The sequence below is a fragment of the Ornithodoros turicata genome, unplaced genomic scaffold, assembly GCF_037126465.1.
Source record: "Ornithodoros turicata isolate Travis unplaced genomic scaffold, ASM3712646v1 ctg00000746.1, whole genome shotgun sequence".
In the NCBI taxonomy this organism is placed as follows: domain Eukaryota; kingdom Metazoa; phylum Arthropoda; class Arachnida; order Ixodida; family Argasidae; genus Ornithodoros; species Ornithodoros turicata.
The window spans coordinates 2543833-2565916 of record NW_026999400.1 but is presented as its reverse complement, the minus strand read 5'-3'; the positions used below and the strand labels follow the sequence as shown (position 1 = coordinate 2565916).

The 22084-nt window shown below is 49.4% G+C and overlaps 1 protein-coding gene across 1 annotated transcript in view; it reads left to right on the top strand.

Moving 5' to 3' along the window:
• LOC135374756 (uncharacterized) overlaps positions 1-22084 on the top strand; it is a 283547-nt gene that overhangs the window by 251626 nt on the left and 9837 nt on the right. The window contains exon 7 of the mRNA XM_064607684.1: positions 16115-16419. Within this exon, the coding sequence (XP_064463754.1) occupies positions 16115-16419 (305 nt within the window). The remainder of the gene's footprint in view (positions 1-16114; positions 16420-22084) is intronic.

Below are 22084 nucleotides of genomic sequence, written 5' to 3'. Positions count from 1 at the left end.
ACATGGCGTTACTTCCGAGCCCTGACCTGCAATACGTTCAACCAAGGGTGAAAGGAATCCGATTAATGGCGGAAATTCGTGTTTGCTCGTTTTATTTTTGTTCTTTGTATCCCGCTTCGCAAGAAATATGTTGTCCCACGTATGTCTAGCGTTGTCAGTGCGATTGTTCCTTCTATTTAAGAAATGTGTAAATCGCTTACCCTACACGCAATCGAACCCACATCGAACGTTGTGCAACGTCTCCAATTGGGTGGGGTATTCTTCCCCATACTTTGTAAGTTTGGATCAAGAGCAACAACAACAATAAGTGAAGGAGAAGTGATGATGACACGGGATGTTTCCCCGTGGTAGCACCTTCTGTCACAGCCACCAGGTACAGTCATACTCCTTTACAACGAAGCTCAGGGGACAGCAAAGAAAATTCGCAGTAAAGGTATTTTCGTTAAAAAGGATGTCCATTATTGGACCTATAGGCTCCAGCGGGACCGCAGAAAAAAATTTGCTGTAGTGGTATTTTCGTTAAAAAGGTGTTCGCTATAAAGGAGTTTGACTGTATAGCCATAGGACCCTATACCCCACTTCACAGAGGCTTTGTATGTATTTGTCCCTTGTATGTTGTTCAAGCATCAGTTGTCTCATGAGAGGATGAATTCTGGCGAACGCGAAGCGACGACAGGTCGGAGTTCTGTTCAGAGCTCTTCGAGAAGTCCGGTGGCTTGCATGAGAGCCACAGATAATGGTGGGAACAAAGTCGACCGTCGAGTTTTGTGTAATTTCCCTTTGTTTTCTTAATAACGCGTCCTGGAGTAGCCAGTCCCGAGTGGCTCCAGACTAACATCTCCATTTTTTTTCTTTTAAAAAGCAATCAATCAATCAATCAATCAAAGTCAAGGGCGGCGTTTTGGTGATAACGTAGGCTGAGAAGCGACATCACTATTCCCCCTCACACTCACTCCTGGTGACACAGCGGGGTGCTTCGAGGAACAGCCTCGGCGGCGGCGACATGTGGGGGTGAGTTTATATAGTGACTGTGGTGGGGGGGGGGGGGGGGGTTAGGAGGAAAACCGCACCGGTTTACACCTGCCATCGGTGTTACTACCTGGTTTTTAGTATACAGGGTACAAAAACAAATGTATTGGGTGACTTTATCGGAGCTCTCCTTATCTTGTGTTACATTTTCTGTTTTCTTCTAATCTTTTTCCAGGACGCAAGAGGCGATAGTGTGCTCTTTCCCCCTCTCACATTGGGGATCAAGGAAATACCCCAAGCAGCACAATGTACTGAAAGTCGAGTGCAATAGGGGTGGACGGGGGGGGGGGAATATGTTTATTGAAAAAAGAAAAAAAAAGGAAAGGTTAGTCAGGCAAAGGCCGACTTGCTATTCCTTTCGTAAAGAGGAACGGAAAAGGAAAGGGGACGAAATAAAGGAAAGAAAACGAAAAAATAGAGAGAAAACGAAAAAAAAGAAAAAAGAAGAAAAGAAGAAAGGAAGAAACGAAAAGAAAAGGGAAAGAAAAGAAAAGGGAAAGAAACGAAAAGGGGAAAGAAAACGAAAAAAGGAAAAAAAGGAAAGAAACGAAAAAAAAGAAAGAAACGAAAAAAAAAGGAAAGAAAACTGAATATACACACACACATACACACAGACAGATACACAAAAGGGCCTTAGAGGCTGGTCGAGAGACCGGTTGCACGGAGAAAGCTCAAGAGGGCAGTCGTAACTGCCCCCTGGTTGTGCAGGACCGGGCCGAGCAGGGTGGCCAAAGAGACGTTGGGGTAGCCAAGTTGTCGCAAGTGGCGTTGGAGGACGAGTCTTTCTGGGAGGTACCGGTTACAGGATAGGAGGTAGTGCTCGATGTCGGCTTCCACATAACAAGTTGTGCAATCGGGGGAGTTCGTCTGGCGCATTTTATGCAGGAGTGAGGGTGTCCGTGCAACATTCATTCGAAGGCGGTGGAGGAGTGATTCTTCAGCTCTATTGCAGCGGCAGGCAATAGTGAAGTCCTGCATGGGGTCAATGAGTCGTACGAAATGATGATATGAGGTAGAGTCCGCTCGGAACTGCCGGGTACGGACATAACGCCACCGACGAATGTGCAGGGAGCAGACAGAGATCGTTAGGGGCAGAGGGGTGGCAGGAAGAGCTCTGTTAGATGTTGCGTCTCTTGCTATTGTGTCTGCGCGGGTGTTACCCAGAAGGCCTACGTGTCCCGGGATCCATTGAAGCGTCACAGAATGGCCAGTTACCGCAAGTTGTGTCAGAGCTTGTAGTATGAGCGTGTGGAGAGTGCATATGGTGCTGGGGCGAAACGAGAGCAGCAAATCCAGTGAAGCCTTGCTGTCAGTCAGAACAACCCACTGTGCAGCCGGCAGACCGAGCAGGTGCTGTAGAGCAGAGAGGATGCCGAGGAGTTCCGCTTCCATAGAAGACATTGGGTATGGGAGGACAACGGCTTGCTGAAAGTCACTATCAGGGATATAAAACGCAGCACCCGAGCTGTCTGCCGTGACTGAGCCGTCCGTGTATACCTGGCGATGATTCTGATACGTGGAGTGCAAACAATGGAGAGCGAGTTGGAGGGCTACAGGTGCGGGAGTGTCACGCTTGCGCTGAAGACCAGGGATGGTGGAGCAGATATCAGGACGCGCAAGGGTCCACATTGCTGGCGCATATGTGGGAGTGGTTGGGGAGGGGGGAAGATGGTCCTTCAGGCGGGCGATGGTCTTGCCGAAAGCTGAGTCAGGGCATTCGTCGTCAATATGGCAAAGATAGTGGGGGTGGTGACTGGTTAGATAGCGAGAATATACTCGAAGTGTATCAGCATCCCGCAGAAGAGGGACAGGAGTCTCCCGTGCTTCAGCAAGCGTGCCGTAGGTCTCTGATGTTCGTGGTACTCCCAGACAAATGCGAAGGCCGCGGGCTTGGATGTTAAGGAGCTCGCGCTCCTGTGTTTGGCTGAGGGCATGCAAGATAGGGAGGCTGTAGCGTAGTGTCCCCAACACGAGGGCCTGATGGACGCGATGAAGATCAGAGCAGGACGGCCTCCAGGACGCACCAGCGATACGTCTGAGGACGTGAACTGAGGCAGTCGCCTTTGTGGTAATCATCTTCACATGGCGGGACCAAGTTAGGTCGCGGTCAAGTATAACACCTAGGTATCGGCATGAAGTGGCGAAAGTCAGAGGGGAGCCGTCAAGGTAGAGCGGATACCTGCGGAAGCACTTGCGCGAGAACGCCATTGCAACAGTCTTCGCCGGCGACACTGTTAGGCCACGGGAGGCAAGATAGGTGGTAATCACATGTAGAGAGCTTTGCAGTCGGCGCTGGATCGTGTCTCGGCGGGTTGCAGAAGTCCAGATGCAGATGTCGTCGGCGTATATTGTGATAGATGTATGAGCAGGGATCAACGGGGTAAGGGAAGCCATGATAAGGTTAAAGAGGATGGGGCTAAGGACACTGCCCTGCGGGACCCCACGGGTCACGTGGTGCTTGGTGGTGTCACCGCCAGCGGTGCGCACGAAGAGATAACGGCCTGATAAGAAGTCTTATATGTCTTATCCAGTGGCGTAGCCAGACCTCCAAGGTGTGTGTGTGTGGGGGGGGGGGGCTCGATACAAAAACTCGCACCCCCCCCACCCGCTGGTCCTGTGTCGACAACACCCACACATACTTGTGCACACTGCAAACTGAGGATTAAAAAAAGAAACGAAAATAGTTTATTTAGACGTTCACAGTACGATTACATGTATAGGCTGCCGTGACCAATGAGGTGGTGTCACGAGATTGGGAGTATTTTGAAAAGCTCATACTTTGAAAACCATTCAAGAGTGCTTCTTAGACAGACGCCATGAACTGCAAGACCTTTCGCGATCGTCACACGGATCGTCGTGTTCTCGGATTTGCACGATTTGTGTGGGTCGGTCCGTGGCAGGTAGGGGGGCTCGGGCCCCCCCTAGCCCCCCCTTCCCGTGGCTACGCCACTGGTCTTATCAATGTTCTTTAGTTTCACGAGTCTGCTCAATGCCTTCCACCTACCCGACCACCCCTATTGCACTCGACTTTCAGTACATTGTGCTGCTTGGGACGCGTCTCCGAAGATGCGCAATGAACAAAATAAAGAAACAAACGGTGTTCCTTCACGAATGTTTTGCGGACGATCTACCGAACGGATTTTTGTTGTGAAAACGGCTACAATATCAGGTGACCGAAAGGAACAGATGTTCTCATTGGGACAACTTCGTAGCTTTTATAACTAAAAATTTGATTATTGAAAGTTAATTAAGACATTGTCTTAGAAGTTTGCTATTGTCCTCCTAGGGAGCGCCCTTCAGCATATGCTATATTGCAATTGATTTCATCTGGGAAGAAGTGATATATGTATATTTAAAAAATATGTTCACACTTAGCTTGGACACCCTGTATAGCCGAAAGCGTACACGATAAGAGCCCGAAAATGCGAGAAACATTCACGCTCTTTAACACACTGTGTGCGGGGCTCCTGCCACCACTAGGATGGGTCGCCCCACGATTGTGAAAACGTCCGAACGAGTGGCCGCCGCGCAGGCCACGCGCCGAGGGAGAGAGATAGGGAGCGCAAACGCCTTGCATAGCAGAAGTCAGAGGGTGTAGGGAATGTTAGCCATCCTCCCCCAGGATGGCTAACATTCCCTACCCCTTAATCAAACAAACAAACAGAGGGTCGCGCAAACCAGGCTGGTGCTAGCCATGGCCATCGACAACAACAACAACAACATATACAGGGTGTCCCAGAAAACGTGTCATTGAATTATAATGAAACAACTATGCCACCTAGAATCATGCGGTCAACAGCATTTGTTCTTATTAGGTTTTTGCCATCTCCTAATGGGAATGTCATGTATTCCAAGTTTAATTATGTAAATATTTGCGAACTGAACTCGGAAATTTGCCAAGTGAAGGTCACTTTTTTACCCCACCAATATGAAGAGCGTGCCGAATTCACTCAAATTCATGATAATTCACAGTGATATTCACGAGCTATCGCATCGGAAACAATAGCCGAATATCATGCTTTTCGGAGCACCGGACCATAGCGCGCGATGACTTTTTGAGCGCAATCGCTCTCAGTGCGACGAAAGGAGGTTCCGAAGCCAGCCCACAGAGTGATAGTAGAAAAAAGTAACAGTTCCTAAACTGGGAGAGGGAAAGCATTATCCCAGCGAAAGTCGGACGCGATAAGCCGTGCCTGTTTTATCTCCCTCTGCGACGTCGGGGAGGGATGGGTTTCCAACCTCCTTTCGTCGGACTGACAGAGATCGCGCTGAAAAATTCATCGTGCGCTATTCTGTGCGACCTCCGTAGAGCATGATGTTCGGCTATTTTTTCCGATGGGATAGTTTCTGAATATCCCTGTCAATTCTCATTAATTTGACTAAATTAGACACGCTCTTCACAGTGGTGGGGTAAAAAAAGTGACCTTTACTAGGCAAATTTCCGACTTAAGCTCGCAAAAATTTACATAATTAAACTTACGTTACACGACATTCACACGAGGAGGTGGCAAAAACCCAGTAAGAACAAATGCCATTGACCGCATGACTCTAGGTGGTGTAGTTTTTTTATTATAATTCAATTACACGTTTTCTGGGACACCCTGTATGTTCTGACGATGAAGTGGGGGGGTTTTACACTCTAGGTGTGGAACGCTACCCCATAGCTAGGGGGTCTAATATGAGTGGTGACAATGATGAGTGATGACGATGAGAGACGACGGGAATGATCGGTGGATCGATGGCGATGCTGAACGTGATGGTCGCCATCGCCATCGACAAGATCCCGCCGTGCAAGCCAGGAATAAGCGTCGGCGCGACGACGAAACGGCTCGTGCCGCCCAGGCAGCAGCGAAACGTGAACGGTGAAAATTACAGGACGGCTACGATTGGTGTAACGCGTCCAGGAGCGCGTTCCTGGCAGCGCTTGAGCACCGTAGTATCGTTGCGCAGTTCATTCTTTCGCAATGAGCGGCACTACGATGCTACGGTGCTCACGCGCTGCCAGGAACGCGCTCCTGGGCTCGTGGTGGCTGTGTGCTACTTCTCGCCTCGCGCCGCCCCGGAACGCATCCGTGACTTTATCGTGTACGTACTCGCACCTTACCGCACGCACAAGCTTCTCGTCGTATCCCCCCCCCCCCTTCTCGTCGTCGCCGACTTGAACGTGGACGTTTCGCTGGCCAAGAACACCACTTTCTTATAAGCGATATGTCCGAACAACTGGACCTTACGCTGTGCAGCGACATCCGCCAACCCACAGCTAGACATGGCTCATGCACAGACTTGGCGTTCCAGAGCAGCCCCCTTGTTCAGGAGTCAGGACACCACTCACCTCGCCAACGATTTCAGCGACCACGACAACAAATAAGTAATGATGATGGAGTGGGATGTTTCGCCGCTGAGGCAGCACCCTATCCCATTGCTTGAGGGGGAGAAGATGGTGAATGATGTTGAAGATGCGGCCACAAATCAATATCATTACGCTTAAATAAATTTGTCTGCACACTTTCATCGGGCCTCATTTCACCACACGCACAGCTGACGCTGAATTTCGCGTTACACGAGTCCTAACCGTCCTGTATTTTTTTTTTTTTTTTTACGAGAGCACAGAAGCGCTGCGGTTTCGATTTTTGCGGAGTTCCTCAGAGTACTCCTCAGGACAACTTCGCAATCACGCAGTCAACCTGTTTTCACTAGTTATGAATATTAATTAGGAAAGCGGCCGAATAATGAAATAATTAACGGCTGAGCTAATTACTGCGTATTATACATGCTTATTAGCTAATTATACACTACCACCTTTGATTATACCTCATTGGGAATGATATATTCAACTACTTTTATTTGCTAGAGAAAAATAAATCACGACTTTAATAAAATTCTGGTCAGTCTTACGTGACACGCCCTGCATAACCCTCATCGTCTCTTACATTCACCGGTCCTAACACCAATCATAACCGTAAAGGCACAAGGATAAGCCTTTACGTTGCAACCACAAGAGCGCAATCATTACGACTAGCCATCTTACCATGTCTTATTCATTGACTGCTGTAGTATTGACGGTATTGACCTTACAACGCTGAACGATTTTGCGTTCCTCCCAGCGATGGCGCCACTTGGTCAGACCGAGTCAGACAATGTCCATCGACCTCACTCTGTCTGTTTTCTTCAACGCGCTCTTTCACACCGACCGTCGATTCATTTCCCCGATGAATAGCCCGCAAACAGAAGGCACCGTCTTCCAAATGAACGGAACATTCTCTCATTTGAGCAGTCCCAGTCGATGATGGGGAGAAAGTACGGCGCGACAGTTCGATCTTTCCTGTTTCCACGTCATAAGTTCCGTTTTCCTGCGCGCATAATGACATAGAAACGATTATATTATTCATGAGGATATTTCCTGTTGCGCAGAAACATTCGCTTGTTCAGGTGTAAATTTGAAATTCAGTCCAATGCGCTTTGTTATGCAAAATCGGAAAAGTACATGCGTTGTGATTTTTGTCTTTTTTTTTTTCATTCTTGTTCGCTTGCCACGCGTCATGTACATAACTATATATTTTTAAAAACTATAGTTAGGTTTTGCTAGCAGCGACAGTCGAGCAATCAGGCAGAGGTGTGTTGAGTCTGAAATTACGTATTCTCTCTCTCTCTCTCTCTCTCTCTCCCTTTATCTTTTTTTGATAAGTTTACGTTATCCTAGACGAGTGCCCTTAATCATGTGATGGTTCTATGCGTGAAGCATCAAGAATAATCCTAGAAACTGGACTGCATTTTAATCACGCATAATTCAAGGCCCTGATGCTTATTCGAGGAAGGCGTTGGTCCATTATTATCGTTACTCCGCTAGTTGTTGTTGTTCTCGTCGTTGTGAAGTGGTGAATGGGCTTTTATGTTGTTGAATTGTGCATCAGAATGAAAATAGTGCCCATCAGCCGCACTGCACAGTGCTTTGTTGATCAGTTGCGCCTTACGTGACAGTGGACACGTCTTTAGCAGCTATCGAACCCGAAAACCGCTAAAAACCGGTATTTTTCGCTGAATTGTAACTGAACCGAACCAAAGTACTTTTCTTTTATCGCGTTGAACCGAACCGGAACTGAACCGAAATAACTTTAGGCGGTTACCGGTTCGCGTAATGGTTCAGATGTAATGTACGTTTTGACAGATCGGAGCTACGATTTAAGCGGTTGATTGAGATCTTTGATACCCTTGCGCCAGCAAAGTCAAATCAAATCAAATCAAAGCGGTTGATTGAGCTGCATTGCCAAACAAATTCGAAACCGAGACTGAAGAAAACAAAACTCACGTAACTCACATCCCCCTTTTTTTTTTTTTTTTTTTCTTTATCACGTCACCATCACCATCACCAAAACAAAACTGTAACCCAAGTGCGCGAGGTATTTCCTTCTCGCGGCTATTGCGTTCATTCACTTGTGTTAGTTTTGAGGTCGGCTTTTTAGCACTTGTAGGCATCCTTGTACACAATTTTTGTCGTCCTGCAAACCAAAGTTTTCGTTTTGGGCTGTGAAAATAACGGTCAGTCCTTGCGCATGATGTAACCGGGTGTATACGATGAGTGAACATAAAGAGTACACTATGCTACCGTAACGTTGCACCCGAAATGCAGATCTGTAACACGCCGTGTTGCTGTCAACCATTGCTGTGTCGGCAACAACAACAACAAAAGTACATTTGTGTTATTTGAGAATCGTAAGGATGTGCTTGCTTTCAACCCATGTCAATCTGCTCAAAATTCACTTCCCTGAACCGGTTCGAACCTATATTTTGCGCTGCTGCGGAGCTGAACCCGAACCGAACCAATATACTACCTGAACCTGAACCCGAACCGAACCGAAAAAATTTACGGTTCCGATCTCTGGTCTTTAGTAGGCTTTACGTCTCAGGATGACTTCCCTGCAATGTTAGGATTGACAGGCAAATTAGGCGCTGTCGGTCTGCACGTTGCGCGCTGCATTTCAACCTAAAGGCCTGTTCGTACTATGGCGTCCGATGGCGCATAGTCGAGCGGCGTGGCGCGGCGCAACCGGTCTGTTGCGGCACACTACGTTACTTTTCTTGTGCTTCTGTTCATCGTCTGTTCAGCACTGCGCAACTGAGCGACGTGCTTTCCCTTCACGTGTATCGCGAGCCGCGCGAGGGATTGTGGTATAGCGTGTACCGGCGAGCGCTGTCGCCTAAAGCATGGAGGAAGGAAACACAGGAGCTGCCCTTCCAACTTATTGCCATTGGGACGGGCGTGCCAGACTTCACATTACATTCTGGGATGCTCCTCTCTACCATGTGACCGCTCACTTGAGCCCATGAGCATGCGCAGGCCAGCTTCCAAAGCAGACGACGGGAGTCGTGATTGTCTTGCAGTTCAGGTATCTGCATTGTGACGAACGCCACGCCTCCAGTTTTATTTGTGTGTGTTCGGAGGTTTACTCTTGGTTTACCCTCCTACTATAAGACCGCTCACGGTCTGCAGGACAAGCACGAGGGACTAGAAACATCATTCCTGGGAGCGATGTTTGAGTGACGACGTGGCCACGTTTTGTATGTGTGTTGCTGAAGTGGTAAAGCATGCCAGTAATCAAACTTGTACAACAATAGAGGAAGTCAAATGAATCTGCAGCTGTAGCGTAGCGCCATCTTGCAAACGAACGATTCAAGATGACTCTCTCACAGACAGGGGTACGAAACAACCGGTCATGTACGTATACTTACGAATGAGACGTTATTCCCGTGACAGGGCTGCTTTCTGTTGAACGACAGCCGCGACCGCGGTAAGAACAGGTTAACAAAACGTTGTTTTCGCAATGGTGCTCACATTTTAAGAGTAAATGACCATGGAAAAGCATAAAGGCACGGAAAGCAGAGCGGGCAACAAGTAATGGCGGTTTTGACAGGAGTGGCCGCCAGAGGGGTCCCACGGAAATCTGTTCGAATCGGCCGCTCCTGTGTTTCCTTCGTCCATGGCCTAAAGGCCAACCTCCATGAAGCGTCAATGTACAGCGAAAAAGCGGCATACACCGCTCGGCGTCGGACGCCCTGCGCAAGACGTCAAAAATGTGAGCGTCCGCGTGCGACCTGCCCATCACGGTTGCCAAGTCAAAATCGTGAAAAGTAGCCAGCGTGCTATGAGAGGGTAGCCAAAAGTAGCCAGTTCTGTAGCCAGTGTTGCGCTGGCATCACATATTCAATGGAGGACTCTTTAGCGAGTGTGAAAACGCCAGCACACAAACAAAGCAGTCTGAAGGACATCGTACCAGCTAAGAGAATGACGATCGTCAAGGCAAACAGGAATGACCGCACTGTGCGTACTTCGGCATTATGTGGTGCACGATAAAATGTCCGGATTTAGGTGAAGAGGAGTCTCAAATGTAGTGCGAAGATGTATCCACGGAAGTAGCCAGAAAATAGCCATGTCGCCATTGCCCATGCCATGCAACCATGCTGCCCATGCCAGATATTTTCGCCCATCGTCCGCAGACTTTTTCTTCTTCTTGGTATGAGATGCTGTCGTCTGCTCGCTGCCTCGCCTTCTGCACCGCCAGGTATTCTCTGCCAATAAACTCCTTCTCCTTTAGCAGTATTGAATATGCCTTTCTGTACATTACTGTATGGACACCGTTTTTTAGACGGTTGTTGGATTTAGTTGCAAAATTTGTGACATTAAGAGCATTCTAGCTTTCGTGATACCCATACACAAAGGCGGTAACACAAACACTGTGAACAACTATCGCCCCATCTCCCTAACTTCCATCCCCTGTAAAATATTTGAACACTTGCTCACATCTCATATTATGACTCATCTAGAAAAAAATAATTACCTGCATGCAAATCAACACGGTTTCAGAAGGTCCCACTCGTGCGAGCGACAGCTCTTCGAGCTAGTTACAGACCTGCACAACTCGGTTCATTCCTTCGGTCAAACAGACGCCTTGTTCATTGATTTCAAAAAAGCGTTTGATAAGGTCCCACATCAACGACTTTTGCTAAAAGTTGCTGAGTACAATCTATCCACTCAAGTCACGAACTGGATACGCGCATTTCTCAGCAATAGGAGCCAGACTGTTAGCATTAATGGAGTTTATTCTGAACGTTGTTCAGTCACTTCCGGGATTCCTCAAGGCCCGTCTTGGGACCGACGCTCTTCTTGTTGTACATAAACGATCTGCCCCTCCACTTGCAATCATCAGTCAGGCTCTACGCAGATGATTGTGTGATTTATCGCAATATCAAATCTCCGTCCGACTGTGATGTTCTTCAAGCAGACTTACTTAACCTTTTTTCTTGGTGCTCGAAATAGCTGACGGAAGTAAACCGTGATAAATCAAAATGCATGTCCTTTTCAACGCTGGCTTCTCCCCTAGTCCACCAGTACCATACTCCATCCTCACACCTGGAAAGGTTAAGTGAATACAAATACCTTGTGGTGACTTTGACTAGCAACCTGTCCTGGAATGCCCACATAAATAATGTGGTCCGCAAAGCAAATAAGTCGCTAGGCATTGTGAAGCGAAACCTGTACCTAACTTCCCCTGACGTTAAAGCTCTTGCATACAAAGCGCTAGTCCTACCTCAATTAGAATATGCCTCGCTTGTATGGAACCCGTCTCAGTCGTACTTAATTGACAAACTCGAAGCTGTCCAAAATAGGGCCGCTCGTTTCATTACTCACGATTATAGTACCTTCTCTAGCGTTACGGCGATGAAGCAACGTCTCCTTCTACATCCTTTGCGGACCAGAAGGATGGTATCCAGCCTTGCACTTCTTCATAGGTTATACTACGCCGCTGACCATCCACATCCCATCTACTGCCCACGGGCTCACAGACTTTTTCCCAGGCTTGATCATTCTCATAAAATTTTTACCCCTTCGGTGCGTACTAACAAGTTCCTGTTCTCCCCTCATCAATTCATGGTTGCCACCTGGAACAACCTACCATCTCACATCGCCTTGGAGAGAGACTTACCTTCCTTTATAGCACTGGGTGTTTTGAACATTTTTCTTAGTGCTCATGCCGCGCTTGCACTGTGTTGTATGCTTACCCCCCCTTTATGTAATACCCTCATCGAGGGTCCTTAAAGTAAATAAATGTATGTATGTAATGTATTTTTTCGAGCAACTGACTTCACTAAGCTTTCACTTTGTGCTCTGGTAACGGTGACATCAGAGCAAGACTTTCCGACGCCGTGTGCTGGTTTTTCGTTGCATGGAGCTGGTGCCGGCGGCGACGGAAGGCGCGGACTTCGCTGCAAAACGTTCGCTCCATGGAGGTTTGCCTTAACGGTAAAAGTTAAGCTGCTTCTACTCCGGCACGAATCGTGCCCACCGCTGCCAAGGCACGCTGGTCCACGCCGTACCTTCTCTTGCGTGCGAGTAGGCGCCAACTGCATGGAGCGTATTTGCCAGCCGAATTCAAACGCAGCGTGCAACCGAACGGCAGAACAATGGGCACACAGCCGAAACGCTCATATCTGGCGGGATAGAAACTTCGGCTGTGACGAGTGGAGCGGAATCGGGCCAGCCAGTCAGCAGCGAGAGGAAGGTGCACGTGACTGCCCTCGCTACAGCACGGCGAGCACTGCACGTAAACAGAAAACATGGCTGCCCGATTCGTGGAATACGATGTTGAATGCTTGGAACGTGAAGATAGACGAGTACGGACGGGAGCGCGTGGCCTGCTTGCATGTGTAGCGGCCGGTGGACAACGACGAAGATGGCCACGTGCCTAGAGCACCTGCCTCAGTTCCACCGGCGCGGCCATGGAGATAGGCCACCATCATCGCCTCTCCGTGGCATACCATCGTCGCCGGTCGGGACTCATGTAGGGGAACACCACCTCCTGTTCATTTGGTGACCCGAACTATGAACATCAAGTTCGATGTAATTCGGCCCTTTTCCCATCCCAAATTTGGCAACCTTCCCGCATGTCCACACCGATGGCACGCTGCCGCGCAGCCTGGAAGCCTCTCTACTACTACCAATCCGACCGGTACGGTAGCTCCGTGGCACGGCAGTACCCTCGACCTCAACTGTCCAGACCCGCTGCCACGACTCTCATCCGAGCCTTGCATTCAGCATCATCTGCTCATTCCCGAATGACGCCGCTCATAGCCACAGTTGCTTCGCGGCGCTAACACGGAATTAAATAAATAAATCATTCCCGAATGACTTCCTGAGCTCGACAAGGGGACTGCTGCATAGCGACCTCTCTCCTACAAAGCACTACCGGCACACACGCGCATCACAGCTTCATTACCCTTCGCTTCAGCCCGGTGTTCACCACACCCCGGCGCTCCTTCACTGCCGGCCGCGACACACAAGCTTCGCGCTCACCTGCCGGTCGCGGCAGTCGCGGCAGCCGACGCAACGGCACGCTTCAGCCGGCGTCTCTCAACGGCTTCCCAGTTCCCACAGCCTCACCCTCTCCTCCTCTGGGACTCTCAGAGCTTCGGCTCCCGTGCCGGTAGCGGCACCCCAGGACCTCCACTTCCCCAGCGCCTCACTCTTTTCCTCGCTCTTCTCGGGCTACCGGATCTGATTGCTCATCAGCTATGATGCTTCGCCACCGTCTGCCGTGCCGTCATCCTGTTCAACCGAGCATACGAACCACGGTCGCCCTCGCTTCCCTCCTCCAGAGAAGTCGCGGACATCATCTGCTTTATCGCCGCTCCGCGTCTGAGGGGGGAGTGATGTAGCGGCCGGTGGACAACGACGAAGATGGCCACGCGCCTAGAGCTTTACTCCTGGCGCCTAGAGCACCTGCCTCATTTCCACCGGCGCGCCCATGGAGATAGGCCACCGTCATCGCCTCTCTGTGGCATACCATCGTCGCCGGTCGGGACTCATGTAGGGCACACCACCTCCTCTGCACATGCCAGCGCCGCCTTGTGTCGATGATGGAGCGTGCTGGGGTTAGGGTTGCCACCTTTCGGAGTGCAAAATACCGGCTGAGGGAGAGGAGGTGGAATAGAGGGAAAGGAGAGAATGTTCGCGAAAAGGGAAAGTGGGTGAGGGGTGGAGAGTATACAGAGAGAGAGGAAGAAAGAACGAGCGTACTCGCTCAAGACAACAACGATAATAATAATGAATAACTAAGAAAACGACTGGTGACTACAGAGTTGGGTCTGTGCTCCAGATTTATTCAAGCTGTAGTGGAATGTTGAAAGGAAAACCCCGTAAAAACCCCTATGAAAGGTGTTGAGCCACAAATACCGGCAAAAAGCTGCCGGTATCACCTTCCTACCGGCAACCGGCAAAGCGAGCGGATAACCGGCCCTGCCGGTATAATACCGGCCCGGTGGCAACCCTAGCTGGGGTGGAGACTCTGGGGCCCTGGTGCACAAGCGCCCCCTCTCGACAGGGGCACGGCAAGCACGCACGGGTCACCTACTCGGTTAGCTATCAGCTGACACTTCAGCGATAAGAAAATCTGTATACGAGCAAAATATCAGTGTTTCTTTGGCATATTTGCATCCACACAAACACGTTACCAAATCTTTCCTCAGCATCATGGAACAAAAACAAAAAAAATGTGTGACAACACATACCATAGTGAACAGAACGCTCAGAGCAAACATGGGTAAGCCTACAGTGTTTGCATATGTCTCAAACTTATTTCAGAATATTGTGCCCCTCAAGCTCGCCCTTCCGCACACCGGCATTTAGATAAAGCGTGGTAGATAACGCACACGCGCGGTTATTGTGCCTGTTTTGCGAGGGCGTAAGATGATACTATACAGCAGGTGATCCATTCGTACCATGCCGATTACCCTGAGCTGAACCGATCGAGAGGAGGCGTTCGTGTACCATGGTCGGGCGCTCGGGCGCTCGGGTACCATGGAGCCTCCACCCCACCATCGACGCAAGGCGGCGCTGGCATGCAAGCAGGCCACTCGCTACGGTTAAGGGTGGCGACGCCTGTACAATGACGTGACGAATCATTTGTGCTGGACAAAACTCGCGGACGAACTCGTAAGTGTATTTACGTGTTTAAGCAAATGTGTTTATACATATCGAAGAGCGGTGAGGATTGGTGCTGTTTCCGTTGATGGCGTAATCGACAAAGAAAATTTTAGCAAGTTTTTAAATAATATATATGTGAGTGTGGTGTCGCGCAGACGATAGCGCGCGAGTGTAGGAAGCACCATGGGAATCGCTATCAATAAATAATTCTGGAATGGGATGTCTGGCTGAGCGGACACAACAGTGAGTCAATAAACTTTTTTGGCAGTACGCTTCGTGTGTGTGTCGCCTTTCCTCATGGTGTCATGCGATTACGATGACTGATTACTTGAGTCCCGGTTTGACGTCACGGGTATTTGTATGTGACTGAAATTGGAATGTGACTGAACCTGGCTGTCATATTTTTATATAGTGGCGATCATGTGCTTCCAGCACATGATCGCCACTGTCGTGTATACTCAATCTGATTATGTTACCGTGATTAATTAATATCGCGAAGCAACGCAAGCGACTAGCAGTATGACCAGCAACAAGGAACATGACCAGCTAGAACCAGGCGAAGCCAGAAGCGCCTCGGGGACGCGCGGGTGCACAAAAGAGGACGCACATCTTGACAGCTCGAGGTTTTACGAAAGTAGAAACAGATGACATTGCGTGTTTGTTTTCATCGGCATAGCTACAATGCAACTAGTATGTACGTACATATGTCACTACCGCGTTCACAAGCAGGCAGCCGACGCGTCACCATGCCAACCACGCGAGCTGAGAATCCGTCGCATGCGGTTGGAAGAGCCCTGCTCACGTTCCGCGCGGGTCGGCAGAGACAACGCTGGCCCATTTCGGTTGTAAAATACTCTCCATGCGGTTAGCGCCTTAAACGTTCAGCGTCTTGCGTACGGCTGACGACGTCGTTGCGCGCGCTCACTCGTCGACGTTAGGCGGTAGTATAAACAAGCCTCAATTAATTATATATCTGGAAAACGTGACGATATGGTAGGCCAGGTGAAAATAACAACCTATACAGGACTTAGCCCACTGCAGTAGCATTGCGGATTAGAACCACCTTAATCCTGACTTTAATGCAACTAATACATTGCATACTCACTGCAGGGTCTCGTCGAGCCAGTTCATCGTCGGTGAGGTCGCAGGCGTCGCTGCGTTCGGCGGCTTCAACGCGCAGCGGCTCTATATCCCTACGAGGCGGAGGTTCACATCACGGGGGATCCCGCGGCTGTGTAACCCCAGGATCCCAGGGCTCCCAGGGTTGCAACGGTGGCTGTAGCAGCTCTACGGGAGGCCGGGACCCCGTCCGACGGACCGTTTCTTCTCCCGCAGACGCCTCGTCAACGCAGCAGAAAAACCATCAGCAGCCCATCGCCAGACCCCTACACCTACATTTGTCCCAGCTTGAGAAGGTATTTCACGGTACACATGCCTACATGCACTCTGACGTAAAGGCAACTTCACTGCACGAGCAAATTGAAGCGTTCATGTCGAATCAGGTGTTCTCATCTCTGCTCTGTGGGGTTCAATATTTCTAAAGTTTCACAACAGTCTAAACATCGTGTATATACACGAACGACATCCCCACGGAATATTCTAGTGGAGGAAAAAGGCGCAAACGTGCTCACGGGGCAGAAGTTCCGCCTCGTGTTCTGTGGAGCATTCGCACGGTGCCGCAGAATATCGCCACTACTAATCGCTACTGCTAACGCCACTTAGGTACAGAAGGCCTGTTTAATGCCTCCTCTCACTCCTTCGCACGTAGGCCACCAATCGCAGCAGCGAGCCAAGATGTCAGCCAATCGCCGCAGACGATTTTGAAACCCAGGCTTTCTGTGGCTATCAGTGGCTGCCCATGCGGCTGCTGGCGGCTTGCTTACGAACGCTGAAAGCAACGTCGTGATTGGCGGACTCCTAATTGTTACATCACGTCGCTAAGGCGATCAGGCTTTCTCTCTACGTGGTGCCACCTAGAGACAGAAGGCCTGCTTAATACCTCCTTTCCCTCCTTCGCTACATGGCCACATAAAGTCAGAATTCGACTGCTGCCACGATTTCCCGTTCTGCGAATTCAAGAACTCGCAAATCAGCCAACCAGCCAACTTGTTGCAGCCAACTTCGCAAATTTGAGCCTGTAGACTAGAAGTGCAACACCCTTTCCAGAAAATTTGTCAAGAAAAATATAGGACCGCTTTGCGGTTTATGTTATTTTCCTATTTAGTACGCGGGGATGTTTACTACTCGCAGACGACAGTGGTCAGCTTGGCATTTTGCTATCTCTGCGAATAAATTTCGTCAGACCGCAAAATACAGTTGCTATGTTCACATTGCAATAGTAACAAGGTGCTCGGAGAAAAAATCCGTTTCCTTTCCGTACCAGGTGACGAGGAACGTAGGAGTCAGTGGCGATGTTGAAACACAGGCTTTCTGTGGCTGCCCATACGGCTGACAGTGGCTGGCTTTTCTCTATGGCTACGACCGCTGAAAGCACGTTCGTGATTGGCTACGGCCGTTGAAAACATGGTCCTGGTTGGGTTGTTGCACCACGTCGATTACAGCGTTACGTCAGGGGCAGGCTTTCTTATCTACACTCTGAAAACAGGGCTTCACCGCATAGCACGCTCCTAGCCAACCATCATCCTGAATGAAAACGGGAGGCGTACAACATTTTTGTGGCATTATGCAGTTCATAATTGCCACGAAAATGGCGTACGCCCCCCGTTTTCATCCAATCAAGTTAGAGAACGTTGTCATTCGGGATGATGGTTGGCTAGGAGTGTGCAATGCGGTGAAGCTCTGTTTTTAGAGTGTAGGTGGCGTTGGTACTTAGCAGACGACACCGTCTGCGTCTTCTCCTGTCGTCTGCTGTGGAATATCACGTGGTTGTCCCTCAGGATATTCCCCATGATTAGCCGTGCGCGAAAAGACATGACAGGGATCGCATACGCTGTCGTGAAGCAGAAAGCTATAATGTTTTTTCGCATCTTCCGCTGGAGTATTCCGGGGAACGTCTCTCATGCATACGCATACACGGATACTGTAATGGTTGCAGCTGATAATCGAAATTCAGCAGAACCTAGTATGGTGTAACAGATAAAAAGTGTGGCATATTTCATACTCTACCATATGTTTTCATGCGACAGGGACTTATTCAGTATTTACTCCGATGCCCCACAGTGACTAATGCAAGATATAAAAACTCAAAAATTCATAGATTATCAGGACTACCTGCATTATACTATGAGCTTTTCAGAGGAAGTTTAGAGATTGCGAGTCCCACAAAGAAGAGATGGTGAATTGCAACGCACCGTTCTGCATGCATGCATGCATGCAGCGGCGCAAGGCTTTTGTTGCTCTCGATTGACGCTGTGCAAAATTGCTCTCTGTAACTGTAATAATGCGAGTGTTTATTTTATTTTGTATCTGGGTTATCACATGTTTATTGTCTGTCTGTAAGCGACGTGTGACTCCTGCACGCAAAAAAGAGGGGTAAGATAACCGGCAGTTATGTATTTTCTTTGAGATCGTTAGAAAGTCCATCGTCTCGCTTAGGTGCACCTCCTATGTTAGATCCAACATCCTTGCACTAACTTGATGCGACATCTGAGAGTCGCATACTGAGAGTACTCTACCACAAAAAATTTAGAGGCATGTGGTAACCTCTATCAGTCGTCTGTCAGTTCTAAACTTCGTCGAAGCCACTTACTACCATAGCAGGTGATGCAGGCACAGGTTGGAGTTTCTAATGCCCTGGTGACACAGGGACTCTTCAATGATCATTGAAACCAATCGTCATTGAAAATGCGCGTAGCGCCACCTAGCGTGTAACGAGTCAACCTGTCGGGGAACACTGAATTCAATACTCTTTGGGAAGTTGACACGTTACACGCTTGGTGTCACTACACACATTTTCAATGGTCATTGGTTTCAATGATCATTGAAAGACTGCCCGTGTGACAGGGGTATAAGTGTAGGGGAATGTGAGGCACAGTCGGACGAAAAAGCTTGTCGATTTTTCGTATTTTTGTACAGGAAAGAACACTTTGCATTTTTAACTCGACTGACTAGAACAAACCTTGTTTTATACTGGCCATGCAAAATAAACGTTATTTTTGAAGCTATACTCGGACAAATTGCGAAAATAGAGATAGCTGACTCTTGTAACTGTGTGCCCCAGACTCGGGCAGAGTGTTACAACCAGTGGGGGAGTATTGTCACGAAGCGAAATGGGCCGGCGAGTCGTCGAATAAACAGCAAACGGTTTATTAACCTTCTTGGTAGCAAAACACAAGAGTGATAGCTCTCTGAACCAGGGTGTCGAACCGCAAAAAATACGGGTCCGGTTCGGGTTCGGGTTCGCGTTGTTTTGATTTCGTTCCGGTTCAGTTCCGGTTCGGCCAGGCCAGAAATCGAACCGGTTCGCAAACCGGTTCGCAGCCCCGAACCGGTTCGCGAACCGGTTCAACGCTCCCGTTATATATGTTCCATAAAACTGCTTTTATCAGGAAATGTGTGGCTAATAGCTTACTGCTGTTGTCTGCATTGACGTCTCTAGCGGTGAGGTAGCCCTTTAGTGAGAGAAATGAGAAATGGATGAACACTTATTGCCACTAGAGTTCACGCTGTTGAAGCGGTGTAGTCCTGCTACTTTCTGTTCCCAAAATATCTTTTTCCACACGCACAGTGCCAGCAAGATACACTTAAAGGAAGCCTAATAAGATGGACAGCGTAACATAGACGACAGTACTTGCCGGCACACTGCCTTCGCAGCGTGAATCGATCTGAAACCGTACTGAAGCATGTCGAAAATAAGCCTGCAAGCCTTACTCTGTCCGAGCTCACAGCAGTGTACTTGTTAATCCACAACACAACGGCAATGTGTCACGACGACACAACTGCGCTACCAATAAGCAGAACCACATTTACTTTTCAAAGCACGACCAATCAAACAGGCACCGTTCTGCGTACGCTCCTTCTCCACTTCTCATGTTTCTGACTTGTTTAATTTGTGCTGCTCGCGTGTAAAGGGAAATCTTGGGCGCTTATTTGATCACATATTCGTCCTGTAGAGCTATATAACTGGCCTACTCCATTCGGCCTGCCTGGCCTACTGCGCTTCAACATGTTAAAACAACGCTGAAAGTATACTTACTATACGTCGTCGTCTGACTGCTAGGTGAACATTTCTGAAATTTATGATATAGGCGCGTGATGATGATACCAATGTGTCTTCGTTCGGGGATAGAGAGGAACTCTTATGCTGACTTCTTTTATGTCCGAACCGTTTTGTTGCGAACCGGTTACCGCTATTATTTTTTACGGTTCTGCTCCGGTTCGGGTTCAACAGTGTCATGAAAATTTCGGTTCGGGTTCGGGTTCGGTTCCGGCAAAAATAACGGTTCGGGTACGGTTTTCGGTTCGGGTTCGGGTTCGGTTCGACACCCTGCTCTGAACACAACTGAGTCCAAAGCGTCAATGCTCCAGCTTGGAGCGCACAAGCATTTAAGCGTCGCACCGTAAAGTCTAGAAACAGCACGTGCGTTTGCCAGAGAGCAGGCTTCCTTCCAGCCAGTCTTCAGCGCTACCTGCTGTAGTACGGCCTGAGTCGAACGACGTGAACTATTTCAGTCGTCGGGGGTCGTCGAGAGGGAGCGCTGCCCTCAGGTACCACTTCGTAATCCAGGTCTCTAATGCGTCGAAATACTTTGTAGGGACCAAAGTACCGCTTGAGTAGCTTCTCGCTCAAGCCTCGTCGTCGAATCGGCGTCCAAACCCATACCAAGTCGCCTGGACTGAAGCGTACGTCTCGTCGGCGCAAATTGTATCTTCTTTCATCGACGCGTTGCTGTTGACCAATGCGTAGTCCAGCTGACGGGCTTCTTCTGCTCGCTGTGTGAAGTCCAGAGCGTCGTTTTCCCCATCACTGGATTCGTGGGGCAGCATCGCGCCCAGCATAGTCGATGCGTCATGGCCGTGTGCAAGGCGGAACGGTGTGCATCCCGTTGTTTCCTGGACAGCCGTGTTATAGGCGAACGTGACGTAAGGCACTGTTTCGTCCCATGTCTTGTGCTCGACGTCGACGTACATCGAAATCATGTCGGCAAGGGTTTTGTTTAGGCATTCGGTGAGCCCGTTCGTCTGCGGTTGGTACGCCGTTGTCCTCCGGTGAGCGGTGTGGCTGAGTCGAAGGATTTCTTGTGTTAGCCTGCTTGTAAATGCCGTCCCCCTATCGGTGATTAAGGCCGTCGGAGCTCCGTGCCGTAGTACGATGTTCTCGATGAAGAACTTTGCCACTTCTGTTGCTGTGCCCTGTGGAAGTGCCTTACTCTCCGCATTGAAGACTATTTATGGCAGCACAATGCTTCTGCTGGCTCGCGACGCGACCTGTCCCCAAGCGTCCCCCACCGCAGCAGGTCGCCGTTCGCAGGAAGAGCACGTTCACCGTCACCGGCAAGACGACCTGTGTGGCGCAGCTCTGACCGGGAAAACTGAAGACTGCTGCTCCGGGAGGTGAAGCTGCGGACCGACGACTAGTTACAATTCCTCCAACTCGACGAACAGCAACGCAGCACCGCCACGACGCTCGGAAAATTACCAGTCATCTGAAAATACTCATCGACGGCCATGAGATGATTGCGTTAATCGATACGGAGCCAACGACTCCGTTAGAAGTGGCACGCTGGCTAAGAAGCTTAGCAAGGTGCAAACGAAGTGGGATGAGCCTGACATCAGGACTGCTGGTGGACACGTCGTAACACCGACTGGCCGATGCACTGCAGTCATACAAGTGCGTGACATCCAGTACGTCGTCAGCTTCGCTGTTCTGCCGAACTGCCCACGGGATGTAATACTCGGAATGGACTTTCTAGTCGAAAATGAAGCAGTCATCTACTTCACAAATGGAGTTATCTCTTTCAAACCACCGGAAACTGTGGAAAACAAGTGGAGGGCACGAATAACCCCGGAGAAGCGCGCAAACACGGACGTAACCGCCGTGACGAGTCAGCGCGTCAACCTGCCTCCCTTGTCGTCAGTCCTTGTGACCGCTACGTGCGACAGAGCACCAACTGGCTGTTT